The 12,909-nt window shown below is 46.5% G+C and overlaps 1 protein-coding gene across 1 annotated transcript; it reads left to right on the top strand.

Annotated features, from left to right (window-relative positions):
* Positions 1 to 5,413: 5,413 nt before the first annotated feature.
* On the top strand, positions 5,414 to 9,139 carry LOC125523675 (uncharacterized). Its single transcript, XM_048688737.2, has 4 exons — positions 5,414 to 7,086; positions 7,173 to 7,452; positions 7,532 to 7,963; positions 8,460 to 9,139. The coding sequence occupies exons 2-3, from the start codon at positions 7,296 to 7,298 to the stop codon at positions 7,951 to 7,953; spliced, it is 579 nt and encodes a 192-aa protein (XP_048544694.2). The 5' UTR covers positions 5,414 to 7,086; positions 7,173 to 7,295; the 3' UTR covers positions 7,954 to 7,963; positions 8,460 to 9,139.
* Positions 9,140 to 12,909: the final 3,770 nt, after the last annotated feature.

The following is a 12,909-nucleotide window of genomic DNA, read 5'->3' as shown; positions in this document are numbered from 1 at the left end:
GGCATCCCCTCTTTCGTCTTCATTCATCGGTAACTTTACTTGGGGTTATATTTTTATTCACCACATGATGTGAGTTTTGCTTGGAGCATCATTTTATTTTATTAGAATTTGCTTTCTGTTATTTAGAATAATGTTTTGCATCTTTTAGTTCAATAAAAAGGTAAAGTACAACCTTTACCATGCTTATTTTGCAAGTCTATATGTTGCTGTTTTAAAAACAGAAAGTTTGTTGTTATGTTTTGAATATTGATGAATAGTTAGAACATGATAAAATCTTGAAATTTTTACACAATTAGTAACAACAAATTTTCTACAGTGTGGTAATTTTTCAGAATTTTTGGAGTTAAAGGAGTATGATTCCTCTTGCATTTTTTACAGACTATCCTGTTTAGACAGATTGCTGTTATGTTTGCATTGTTTGCATATGTTTGTTTGTTTAATGATTCTATTTGAATATAGGACTCTTAAATATGCAGAGGCATTTAGTAGGCAATATCAAATAATAACTTTAGTGATTTTCTACAGTAGAGAATGATACGGTTTATGCATGGATTTATAGTAACTTATCTCACGAGTTCTTGTTGAGTTTTGTGTGAATGAAGTTTTTGAGATTTACGAAAACCGCGATATGAAAGGAATTAAGGAGACACAAAAGCTCAAGCTTGGGCATGCCCAAGGCATCCCAAATTAATATTTCAAGAAGTCTCAAACATCTAAGCTTGGGGATGCCCCGGTTGGCATCCCACCTTTCTAACATAAGTTTTTGCTTCTTCACATGATATGTGCTATCCTTGCAATGTAATTTTATTTTATTTTGTTTTGTTTGCTGTTTGAATAAAGTACTTAAGATTGGAAATTTTATTTATGAGAATGAGTCTTCACATAGTTGCATAATTATTCAACTACTTAGTGTGCTTCACTTATATCTTTGGAGTAGTTTGTCATTTGCTCTAGTGCTTCACTTATATATTTTTAGAGCACGATGGTAGTTTTATTTTGAAGAAATTGATGAACTCTCATGCTTCACTTATATTATTTTGAGAGTCTCTAAATAGCATGGTAATTTTCTTAGGTTATGAATTTAGTCCTAATATGATGGGCATCTAAGAGGGATATAATAAAAAATTTCATATAAAATGCATTGAATACTATGAGAAGTTTGATTCCTTATGATTGTTTTGAGATATGATTATGGTGATATTACATTCATGCTAGTCACTACTGGAATCAGGATCTTTGCTGTCAGCCAGCTCTTTGCCGTCTGCTAGCTGACGACAAAGAAGTTCTTTGCCATCAACTTAAATAAAGTTGTCGGCAAAGAAAGAGCAGACGTCAAAGAAGGTATTTGCCGTCTGCTAGCTAACTGCATAGAAGCTTTGCAGATGGTGGGTGGCGGACTATGAGGACGACCTAACAGCCACTTTCTTTGCCGTCTGCTAGCGGGCGACAAAGCTTATTTGCCGTCAGCCAGCAGACGACAAAGAAAGTGGCCGTTTCCCCCCGGCCCCACCCCGCTAAGTGATCTCCCTCCCCCCTCTCTCTCTCTGTAACACCCCCGGTGTCATGCTACAGTAATCCCCTGTTGATGGTGCCATGTCATCACACTACCGTTGCTAATCCTCACTTGATCCAAATCACTGTTCATGTTCAAACTCAAATTCAAAGTAAAAAATTCAAATTTTCCAAACATGAAAACTAAAATGGTCAAAGTGTGCCAAATAATCCCTGGATATTTTTCATGTTGGAACCAACCCCTTTTGGATTCCCGAAGTGCCCCTGGAAATTATTTAGTGGTCCAGCGGCATTTAAAATTGGCCTTTTCAATTTCTAAAAATGGTTAAACATCTCCTTTTGGCCTCAAACATTTTGTGACTCCTAGAAATAATGTACTTGATTTATGTGACAAGTCTCAAATCTAACAAAACTCATTTAGTCTTACTTTTAAATAGAAAACAACAGCTAACATTGGAACAGAAAATATATATATCAAAAAATAGAGAAAAGAGAAACCCTCCTCCCCTGGGCCATTTGGCCCATCTAGCTAAACAACCAGCCCACCTCCACCTCTCCCTCCTCCTCTACAGGAGACCAGGAGGGCGTGGCGCTCATCCACGGCGCCATGGCCATGGATGGCTGCCACGAGCCCCTCGTTTTGACCTATAAGGGAACCCCCACACCCCACCGAAACCTTAGCCCCTCGCATCTCTCTCCCTCGCGCCCCCTCCTCCTTCTGCGCCCTGACCGGTCCGCCTCTGCCCCGCCGACCTCGCCGTCATCCGCGGCCACCGTCATCTCCGGCGTGCGGGAGCATGTCCAGGAGGTCCGCCGCGGCCGGATCCGTCCGCTCCGGGGACCACCTCAAGCCGGGACGGTCCGTGTGCTCGCTATCGAGCCCTTCTCCGCCGCGGACGTCACCAACTCGTCGTCGTTGCCACTGCTCCGGGCCGCCTCCGACCTTCTAACCTCGTCCACGAGAACCGGGGTGAGCTTCTCCCTCGGGTCCCCCTTTTAGCCCTTCGATTTGGACGCCGTAGGCCGTCATCTCCGTCGAGCTCGAACCCCCGTGTACGCGTATGTGCGTGCGCTCGCTGCCGCCTGTTACTTCTTCTACTATCGTTGTTGCCGGTTGTCGCTGCTGCTGTCCCGTGCTCGCCCGCCCCTACTGCGTGTGCGTGCCTGCGCTGCTGCTCCATTTGCTGCTGGCCGCTGCTGCTGCGTACTGCCGCCGCACTGCTGATGCTCCTTGCGTGCTTCTGCGCTGCCTTGCCTCTGTTCTGCTTGATGCTAGCCACGGCAAAGGCCATGGCCGTGGTGCGTGAGAGCGCAGTGTGTGTGTGCGTGAGTTGTGACTGTGCGTGTTGTGCGTGCGTACGTGCTGTGTGTGGCTGGGTTTTGCCACGGCCGTGTGTGGCCGGCCCCTTGCTAGCTTAGGGGCTAATCCCCAGCTAAAACAAGTCCCTTTGTTAGACTAATTTATATTACACTTAGTTTTAGTTGTATCCTATGACATGTGGGCCGGCCCTTGTAAAAAAAAGAACGAAAAATAAAATTAAAAAGTAAAAATAATAATTAATTAGCAATATAATTAATTAACTTAATTAACATGCTTAATAACCTAGTTAACTAGATAGATTAGTTAATCTAATATTGTTTAACTAAACTGTCTCTATGACAGTAGGACCCATCTGTCAGTTTGACTTGTCAACAGGTCAAAGTTGACCGCTGACATCACTTTGACCTCATGCTAACGTCATTATTCAATTTCTGTCAAATTTAATATTTAATAATAATTTCAGGAAATCGCTAAAACTTTAATAATTCATAGAAAATTAACGTAGCTCGGATTGAAAAACTTTATATATAAAAGTTGCTCAGAACGACGAGACGAATCCGAATACGCGATCCGTTCATCTATCACATGCCCCTAGCATGCTGAACATGGAACATTCCCTCTCGGGTCATGTGTATGACACAGGTCCGGAACCGGGAAATCATTCCCGGTTGAATTCCCCCTTCACCTTTATCGTGTAGCCATACGTTAGGTCACACCCGGCTCAGCATATTGCCATGTTATGCTTTGTGATGCTATGCTTGCTTTATATTTACTGTTTCTTCCCCCTCTTCTCTCCGGTAGACCCCGAGACCGATGCCGCCCCTGTGATCGAGTACGTCGTCGACGACCCCTCCTTGCCAGAGCAACCAGGCAAGCAAACCCCCCTTGAGCATTCTGATATCGCCCATTTCTTTCCCTCTCATGCTTGCATTAGAACTGCTACTGCTTTCTGTATGATCCTACTCTGATGCATAGCCTATATTTTTGTTACCTGCTTTCATACTTACCTGCTTATCCTAAACTGCTTAGTATAGGTTGGTTAGTGATCAATCAGTGACCCCACCTTGTCCCAGTTGCCCCGCTTTATGTTCGATGACTCGATCAACGTGATCGACGTCCAGGCCCCGACACCGCACATCATCCCCCTAGTTGTACGACGCTACAGAGTTACTATCGAGTGCCGAGGGTGAACCTCATACATCACTCCTGATGAGATCTCTGTAGTGTAGCTATTCGGTCGTGATCATCGAGGGTGATTTCCTCCTTAACCACTTCCGTTACGGCTCTGTCGTGCAACCCCTCAAGTGTGAACCTCGAGTGTGGATCCTCTTACGTTCACCTTGATCATAACATCGAGTGGAATTCACCGGGGGTGATTCCTCGGGTTTTCCCCTTGGTGTTAGACACACAGTTACTATGGTTACTATGAATTTGCACTGAGCCATGTTACTAAAGACGGGTCGGTCCTGAGAGGTACCCGCGCGAGCTTAATAGCGAGTGATGTGGAGTCGGGTTGAATTGGAAGGTGCCCGCGAGATACTTACGAGGCGTGGCTGGGCATTCTTAGCCCTTGCCGCAAGTACTCGAGACGGGGCGACGGGGTCACATCGATCGTGAGTCTCTGCTCGTTACCGCGTGCTCCTAATCCACTACGGTTTGGATATTTGATCCGAGGGGCCTCTGACCTGATAGCATTAACCATCACGTGGGCATAGTATGGGTGTTCTGCGTCGTATACATCAGCCGAAGCTTAGTGGACGTCAGTGACTAAGCGGCGCGCGCCGGGTTGGACTGCGTAAGCTCCTGCCTTGTTGAAGGAGGTAGCTAGGCCTGCTCACCGGCCGCGTACGCAACGTGCATGAGTTCCTGGGGAGATGGCCCATGACCCCTGGGGGCATAGGTTTAGTCCGGCGTGCTGGCCTCTCTATTAAGCCTAGGTCGGGTTGCGGCGTATTGTTTGGCCGAGGCCGGGCATGACCCAGGAAAGTGTGTCCGGCTGGAGTTAATCGAGCGTGGTGGGTAAGTTGGTGCACCCCTGCAGGGAAGAAAACATCTATCGATAGCCTGTCCTACGGTAACAGACACTTGGAGTTGTATCCCGATCGATACAACTAGAATTGGTTACTTGAGATGAGAAATGGATTGTGATGAGAAATGGATGGTGATGAGAAATGGACATGAGAAATGGATAGTATGGCTCTGGGATTTCTTTCTCGCAGGGAGTCGAGAAAGGATCTCTGGCCGAGGTTGATAACACTACTGCTACTTTACTTTATGCTACTCTACTCCCTCCTGTTGCTGCAAGATGGTGGTTTCCAGAAGATGCTAGTCTTCGATAGGCTAGGCTTTCCCCGCATTCTGCAGTTTAGTCCACAGATACAACCCATTCCTTTGATACAGAGGCATACTTAGTTTAGATATGATGTAAGTCTTGCGAGTACTTTGGATGAGTACTCACGGAAGCTTTGCTACTTCCTTTTCCCCCATACCCGATTGTTGCGACCAGATGACGGATCCCAGGAGCCAGCCGACGCCACTGATGACTACTACTACCCAGAGGATGCCTACTACTACGTGAAGACCGCAGACGACTAGGAGTAGTTAGGAGGCTCCCAGGCAGGAGGCCTTGCCTTTTCGATCGATGTTGCTTTTGTGCTAGCCTTCTTAAGGCAAACTTGTCTAACTTATGTCTGTACTCATATATTGTTGCTTCCGCTGACTCTTGTGTCTTCGAGCTTATGTTTTCGAGCCCTCGAGGCCCCTGGCTTGTAATATAAAGCTTGTATTATTTTAAATTTGTGTCTAGAGTTGTGTTGTGATATCGTCCCGTGGGTCCTTGATCTTGATTGTACACATTTGCGTGTATGATTAGTGTACGATTGAATCGAGGGTGTCACTCTCTCTCTCCCAGCCCTCACCTCACCAGCGCCCCCACCCCCAACCCCCTGCCCTCACCGCCCCGGCGCCCCGCCCCGCCGCCAGATCCAGTTCTGGATCGGGCTGTGCCCTGATGCGCCCCGCCGCCATCCGCTGTCCCCGGCGCCGCCCCGCCCGTCACCGCCTCCTCCTCGCCTTGGCTGTCACCTTCTCGCCCCTCCTTCGCCCCCGTGCGTCGCCGCCCGAGTCCTCTGCCTCGCCTCGCCAACGCTGTCGCTGAACACGGCCATCTCATCGCGCTGTCGTTGTCCCGTCGTCGACCACCACCGCCCCGAGCTCCGGCCCCTCCTACGTCGTCACCGTCGACCCCCCGGCCCGGCCCTCCCCCGAGAAGGACGCCCAACCACCTCTGCCTCCGACCCCGGCCGTCTCCAACACCGAGGTGCACCACCCTTCCTCTTCTCTCTCTCTGTGTGTTTAGGTTTAGGTTTACTTCCTGTTTGTTTAGGTTTAGCCGACAGGAGGAAGAAGAAGATGAAAAATTGACATTTAGTTTAGGTTTAATTTCTGTTTCATGTAGCCGACAGGAGATTGTGTGAAATTGCCATGTTGTATGTAAACACTGCCACACTTAGAATAAAAATGAGGATAACACACTTGATTTAGAACAGTTCGTGTAGAAAACTGCCATGGACCACAACGTCAAATCTGCTTTGTTCCTGAAATTTTTGCCATGTCACCTAGTAAATTTCCATGTAGTGCAATGAGAGTAGTTCCGCGGGGGTTTATGGCTGATTTACAAATTGAACCATATAGGCATGGTGACGATATATATACTCTTTCATTTGATGATCAAGAATATATTGAATAACATGCTGCTAATAAATCTTGTGCTCAGCTCTAGTATGTCAACCTAGAGCCACCTAAAATATGCTCTGTTTTTTATATTACTATGCTCTGTTTTTCAACATTTTCAGTTTTCTTTCATGTCTAAAAAATCCCTAGTTTTGAAGGGTGCCAATTGCCATTGCCAACTAACCTATGAAATTAATTAAGTGTTGTTGATGTTGTTGAGCACAAGTGCATTGCTTTTTTTTCTTAGTTTTCTTTCATGTCTAAAAACTTGGCTCTGTTCCAACTATTGCTAACTAACGTACCAAATTAATTAACTGTAGTTGATTATCTTCTGCTCAAAACTTCTGCTACTGTAATGTTATATGATAATGTTGTAAGGGTAGTAATTGGTCTCTTCTGCTGCTTATCAGAGATGGGGGGGGGGAGGCCGCCACCGCAGGCTGCGCTCTGCCACACTGGAGTATGACTTGGAAGGTTTCGAGTTCTTCACGATCATACTTGAGAATTCCTCCAAGAGGCAGGTATATAAAAGGAGATATCTCCCCTTCACCCATCTCTTTATCATAACTCTGTTGTTTCCTACATCACTCCTTGACCCACGTTGCAGAGGCCGCCTGACATTTTTATGGAGATGCTGGACGGCCATCGGCCAAAGAATGTGAACCTGCGATAGGCCGGCAGCGGGCTTCGCAGGCTTTGGGACGTGGAGGTGGTGATCAAGAACGACCACATGTACCTGTGTCGTGGCTGTGAGCAGTTCTTCCGTGCCTATGACCTGCGGCACAGGTACTTCCTTGTCTTCAGGTACGACGGCGACGCCATGCTCACCGTGAAGGTGTTCAACGCGAATATGTGCCGCATGCGCTATCAGGAGGACGGCGATGCCAGTATGCTCTGCCTCTTCTTCCTCTCCATTTGGCTTTGTATCACACTGATTGTTAAAAAAACTTTGTTGCATTTGGCCAGGCAATCAGAGCAGCGATAGTGACTCTGGCTACAACAAAAGCAACACCGAGTCTGGCTACAACAAAAGCAACAGCGAGGATGATCCGGAATGGAGTAGGGAAGAAGAGGAGCAGAGTGGGGATGAGGAGGTGCAGCCTATTCTATCTGACGATGGCCTCGCGATGGTGGTGGCTGACGATGGACAAGCGATGGTGGTGGCTGACGATGGGCAAGAGATGGTGGTGGATGAGGATGACCTAGCGATGGTGTTTCCTGAAGATGGCCTCGCGATGGTGGTGGTGCCTGACAATGACCTCGCGATGGTGGTGGCGCCGGCGATCCCACAACCGAGCGACATGACCATGCCAATTGTGGTAGAAGAGTACATCTCACTGCCTCGCCGCTCTAAGCGCATCAGAATGATGAAGGAGAAGGAGGAGTGAACTATGTCAGGTATGTCAGATCTCCAAAATGATCTATACTTTGCTTTGTTTCCTCCAAAATGACCTAAGTTAGCTCTAATATGCTAAGTTATCTCTAATATGCTTAGTTACCTAGGTTTGCTCAATAATGAAATACACTTGGCTTACTTATGTAAAAATGGCATAATTAGCTTACTTAGGTTTGAAATGGCATAACAATCTTGGTAACCTCATATATGACATATAGTTAGCTTATTTTTCTTGAAATGACATAATAAGCCTAAGTAGCTCGAAAATGATCAATTTTACCTAAGTTAGCTCCAAAATGACCTAAGTTAGCCCTAAGTTAGCTCTAAAATGCTAAATTAGCTCTAATATGCTTAGTTACCTGGGTTAGCTCAAGAAAGACCTATACTTAGTGATACGTCCATTTTGCATCATGCTTTTATATTGATATTTATTGCATTATGGGCTGTTATTACACATTATGTCATAATACTTATGCCTTTTCTCTCTTATTTTACAAGGTTTACATGAAGAGCGAGAATGCCGGCAGCTGGAATTCCGGGCTGGAAAAGGAGCAAATATTAGAGACTATTCTTCACAACTCCAAAAGTCCTAAAAGTCCACGAAAGTCGGTTTTGGAATATATAAAAAATATTGGGAAAGGAAACACCATAGGGGGCCACCCACCGTCCACGAGGGTGGAGGGCGCGCCCTACCCCGTGGGCACGCCCCCTCCCTCGTGGGCCACCTGGAAGCCCCCCGATGCCCATCTTCTGGTATAAGGTGTCTTTCGCCCGGGAAAAAATCAGAAGGAAGCTTTCGGGATGAAGCACCGCCCTCTCGAGGCGGAACCTTGGCGAAACCAATCTAGGGCTCCGGCGGAGCTGTTCTGCCGGGGAAACATCCCTCCAGGAGGGGGAAATCATCACCATCGTCATGACCATCGATCCTCTCATCAGGAGGGGGTCAATCTCCATCAACATCTTCACCAGCACCATCTCCTCTCAAACCCTAGTTCATCTCTTGTATCCGATCTTTGTCTCAAAACCTCAGATTGGTACCTGTGGGTTGCTAGTAGTGTTGATTACTCCTTGTAGTTGATGCTAGTTGGTTTATCCAGTGGAAGATTATATGTTCAGATCCTTTATGCATATTAATACCCCTCTGATTATGAACATGAAAGTGATTTGTGAGTAGTTATATTTGTTCCTGAGGACATGGGAGAAGTCTTGCTATAAGTAGTCATGTCAATTTGGTATTCGTTCGATATTTTGATGAGATGTATGTTGTCTTTCCTCTAGTGGTGTTATGTGAACGTCGACTACATGAAACTTCACCATTGTTTGGGCCTAGGGGAAGGCATTGGGAAGTAATAAGTAGATGATGGGTTGCTAGAGTGACAGAAGCTTAAACCCTAGTTTATGCATTGCTTCATAAGGGGCTGATTTGGATCCATATCTTTCATGCTATGGTTAGGTTTACCTTAATTCTTCTTTCGGAGTTGTGGATGCTTGCGAAGGGGGTTAATCATAAGTGGGATGCTTGTCCAAGGAAGGGAAGTACCCAAGCACCGGTCCACCCACATATCAAATTATCAAAGTAACAAATGCGAATCATATGAGCATGATGAAAACTAGCTTGACGATAATTCCCATCTGTCCTCGGGAGCGCTTTACTTTATATAAGAGTTTGTCCAGGCTTGTCATTTGCTACAAAAAGGATTGGGCCACCTTGATACACCTTGCTTACTTTTGTTACTTGTTACTCGTTCCAAATTACCTTATCACAAAACTATCTGTTATAGATAATTTCAGTGCTTGTAGAGAATACCTTACTGGAAACTACTTGTCATTTCCTTCTGCTCCTCGTTGGGTTCGACACTCTTACTTATTGAAAGGACTACGATAGATCCCCTGTACTTGTGGGTCATGAAGACTCTTTTCTGGCGCCGTTGCCGGGGAGTGAAGCGCCTTTGGTAAGTGGAATTTGGTAAGAAAAAATTTATATAGTGTGCTGAAATTTACTGTCACTTGTTACTATGGAAAACAATCATTTGAGGGGCTTGTTCGGGGTATCTTCACCCCGACCAGTAGAGCAAAGAGTTGCTCCTCAACCTACCGAACCTACTGAAAATGTTTACTTTGAAATTCCTTCGGGTATGATAGAGAAACTGCTAGCTAATCCTTTTACAAGAGATGGAACATTACATCCCGATATGCACCTAATCTATGTGGATGAAGTTTGTGGATTATTTAAGCTTGCAGGTGTGACGCCCCCGATTTTACCGTACACTAATCATACACTCAAATGTGTACGATTAGGGAGTCATGGGAAGATATCACAACACAACTCTAGACACAAATAAAATAATACAAGCTTTATATTACAAGACAGGGCCCTCGAAGGCTCGAATACAAATGCTCGAAGACACAAGAGTCAGCGGAAGCAACAATATCTGAGTACAGACATAAGTTAAACAAGATTGCCTTAATAAGGCTAGCACAAAAGTAGCAACGGTCAAAAAGGCGAGGCCTCCTGCCTGGGACCTCCTAACTACTCCTCGAAGTCGAACTCCACATAGAATCATCCTCGGGATCCTCTGGCTCCTGGACTCCATCATCTGGTTGCAACAACCAGGTAGAAAAAGGGGGAGCAAAGCAACCGTGAGTACTCATCCAAAGTACTCGCAAGCAAGGATCTACACTACATATGCATTGGTATCAATGAAATGGGTAGTATCTGTGGACTGAACTGCAGAATGCCAGAATAAGAGGGGGATAGCTAGTCCTATCGAAGACTACGCTTCTAACAGCCTCCATCTTGAAGTAGTAGAAGAGAGTAGATGGTAAGTTCACCAAGTATCGTCGTATAGCATAATCCTACCCGGCGATCCTCTCCTCGTCGCCCTGTTAGAGAGCGATCACCGGGTTGTATCTGGCAGTTGAAAGGGTGTGTTTTATTAAGTATCCAGTTCTAGTTGTCATAAGGTTAAGGTACAACTCTGGGTCATCCTTTTACCGAGGGACACGACTATTCGAATAGATAAACTTCCCTGCAGGGGTGCACCACATAACCCAACATGCTCGATCTCCTTTGGCCGGACAAACTTTCCTGGGTCATGCCTAGCCTCAGAAGATCAACACATCACAGCCCCACCTAGGCACAACAGAGAGGTCAGCACGCCGGTCTAAATCCTATGCGCGCAGGGGTCTAGGCCCATCGCCCATTGCACACCTGCACGCTGCGTACGCGTCCTGAAGCAGACCTAGCCCCCTTAATTCAAGCGCAGGCCTATGGTCCAATCCGGCGCGCGCTGCTCAGTCGCTGACATCAAGAAGGCTTCGGCTGATACCACAACATCGAGTGCCCATAATTGTTCCCGCGTAGTTGGTTAGTGCGTATAGGCCAGTGGTCAGACTCAGATCAAATACCAAGATCTCGTTAAGCGTGTTAATTGATGTAACCGCATACGCCGACCAGTGCCAGGCCCACCCTCTCTCCTAGGTGGTCTCAACCTGCCCTGTCGCTCTGCCACAAAGATCCACCCAGAGGGCCGTCGGGACAAAGGTCCTTTCAGCCCCCAATCCGTGAATCACTCGCGGGTACTCTATGAGCCGACCCGTCTTTAGTCATCACATGTATCATGTATAAGATATATAGTATATACCCGTGATCACCTCCCTAGTGATCACGACCCGATAGTATAGCATGGCAGACGGACAAGAATGTAGGGTCATTGATGATAAACTAGCATGCTATACTAAGCATTTAGGATTGCATGTAAGGTATCAACAACTGTAGCAACAAGGACAGGCTATGCAACAGAATAGGATTAACCAAAAACAATAACATGCTACACTATTCTAATGCAAGCAGTAGAGAGAAGAATAGGCGATATCGGGTTGATCAAGGGGGGGGCTTGCCTGGAAGCTCTGTTGTACAGGAAGAAGGGTCGTCGGTGATGTAGTCGTACTCAGTGGCATCAGCGCCGGTCTCGGGGTCTACCGAAGAAGAAGAGGGGGGAGAAACAGTAAATACGGAGCAAACAAAGCATCACAAAATATAAAAAGGCAATACGCGGTGCCAGGGGTGATCTAACGCAGGGATAGGTGATACCGGCAAAGGGGGGAAACATCCGGGAAAGTATTCCTGGTGTTTCACGTTTTTGGACAAACGGACCGGAGGGGGACGGTTGCAGGTTCGCTATGCTAGGGACGTGTGGTGAACGAATGGACTGCGTATTTGGATTCGTCTCATCGTTCTGAGAAACGTTCATGTACAAAGTATTTTCATCCGAGTTACGGTTTATTTTCTATTAGTTTTCAAAGTTTTAAATCATTTTTTAATTTCTGGAATTATTCAATTAGAATTTAAATCCCTAAATACTTTTGTTACTAGGGTATTGGCTAGTCGATGTGTATGATCAGTGGGGTCCAGGGGGCTGAATCAGTATGTACGGTCAGCAGTTGACCAGTCAATGTTGACTGGTCAACTGGTCAATATGGTCAGTGGGGCCCACATGTCATTGACTCAGACTATTTAACAGGGTTTTATTTTAGTTTAATTTGTCCTAATTAGTAGGTGGGGCCCTACTATTAGTGTCTATTAGCGGTGAGCAAATTAGACTAATCAAATTAGTTCCTAATCTAATCTACTAGGGCGCACGTGTCGGTGGCACATGCCAGCCACTATATGCCGGTGCTCATGCACGAACACACAGATGTGGGTTGCCGGCAGTTGGCCAGTGGAGCAGCGGCGGCTGGAGCCGGCACGGGCGGAGGGGCTTCGGGAAGCCGCGGGAGCAATGGCGGCTGGAGCCGGCACGGGCGGGGCCAGTGGAAGGCGGCAGCAGCGGTGGGAGTGGCAGCAAGCAACGACAACGGTAGCAGCTGCGAGCACGGGAGCGGGTGACCGGGTGATAACCCACAAATATAGGGGATCGCAACAATTTTGAGGGTAGAGTATTCAACC

The sequence above is a fragment of the Triticum urartu genome, chromosome 1A (genome assembly GCF_056163025.1).
Source record: "Triticum urartu cultivar PI428250 chromosome 1A, HENAU_Tu73, whole genome shotgun sequence".
Taxonomy (NCBI): domain Eukaryota; kingdom Viridiplantae; phylum Streptophyta; class Magnoliopsida; order Poales; family Poaceae; genus Triticum; species Triticum urartu.
The sequence above is the reverse complement of the archived record's forward strand: the minus strand, read 5'-3'. Positions and strand labels throughout refer to the sequence as shown.

What these genes read in the sequence shown, in the direction of transcription:
- LOC125523675 (XM_048688737.2), top strand. Translation starts at nt 7,296, where the DNA reads ATGTACCTGTGTCGTGGCTGTGAGCAGTTCTTCCGTGCCTATGACCTG. An exon ending in TCAGGAGGACGGCGATGCCA is followed by an intron (nt 7,453 to 7,531) that starts GTATGCTCTGCC and finishes GCATTTGGCCAG; the next exon opens with GCAATCAGAGCAGCGATAGT.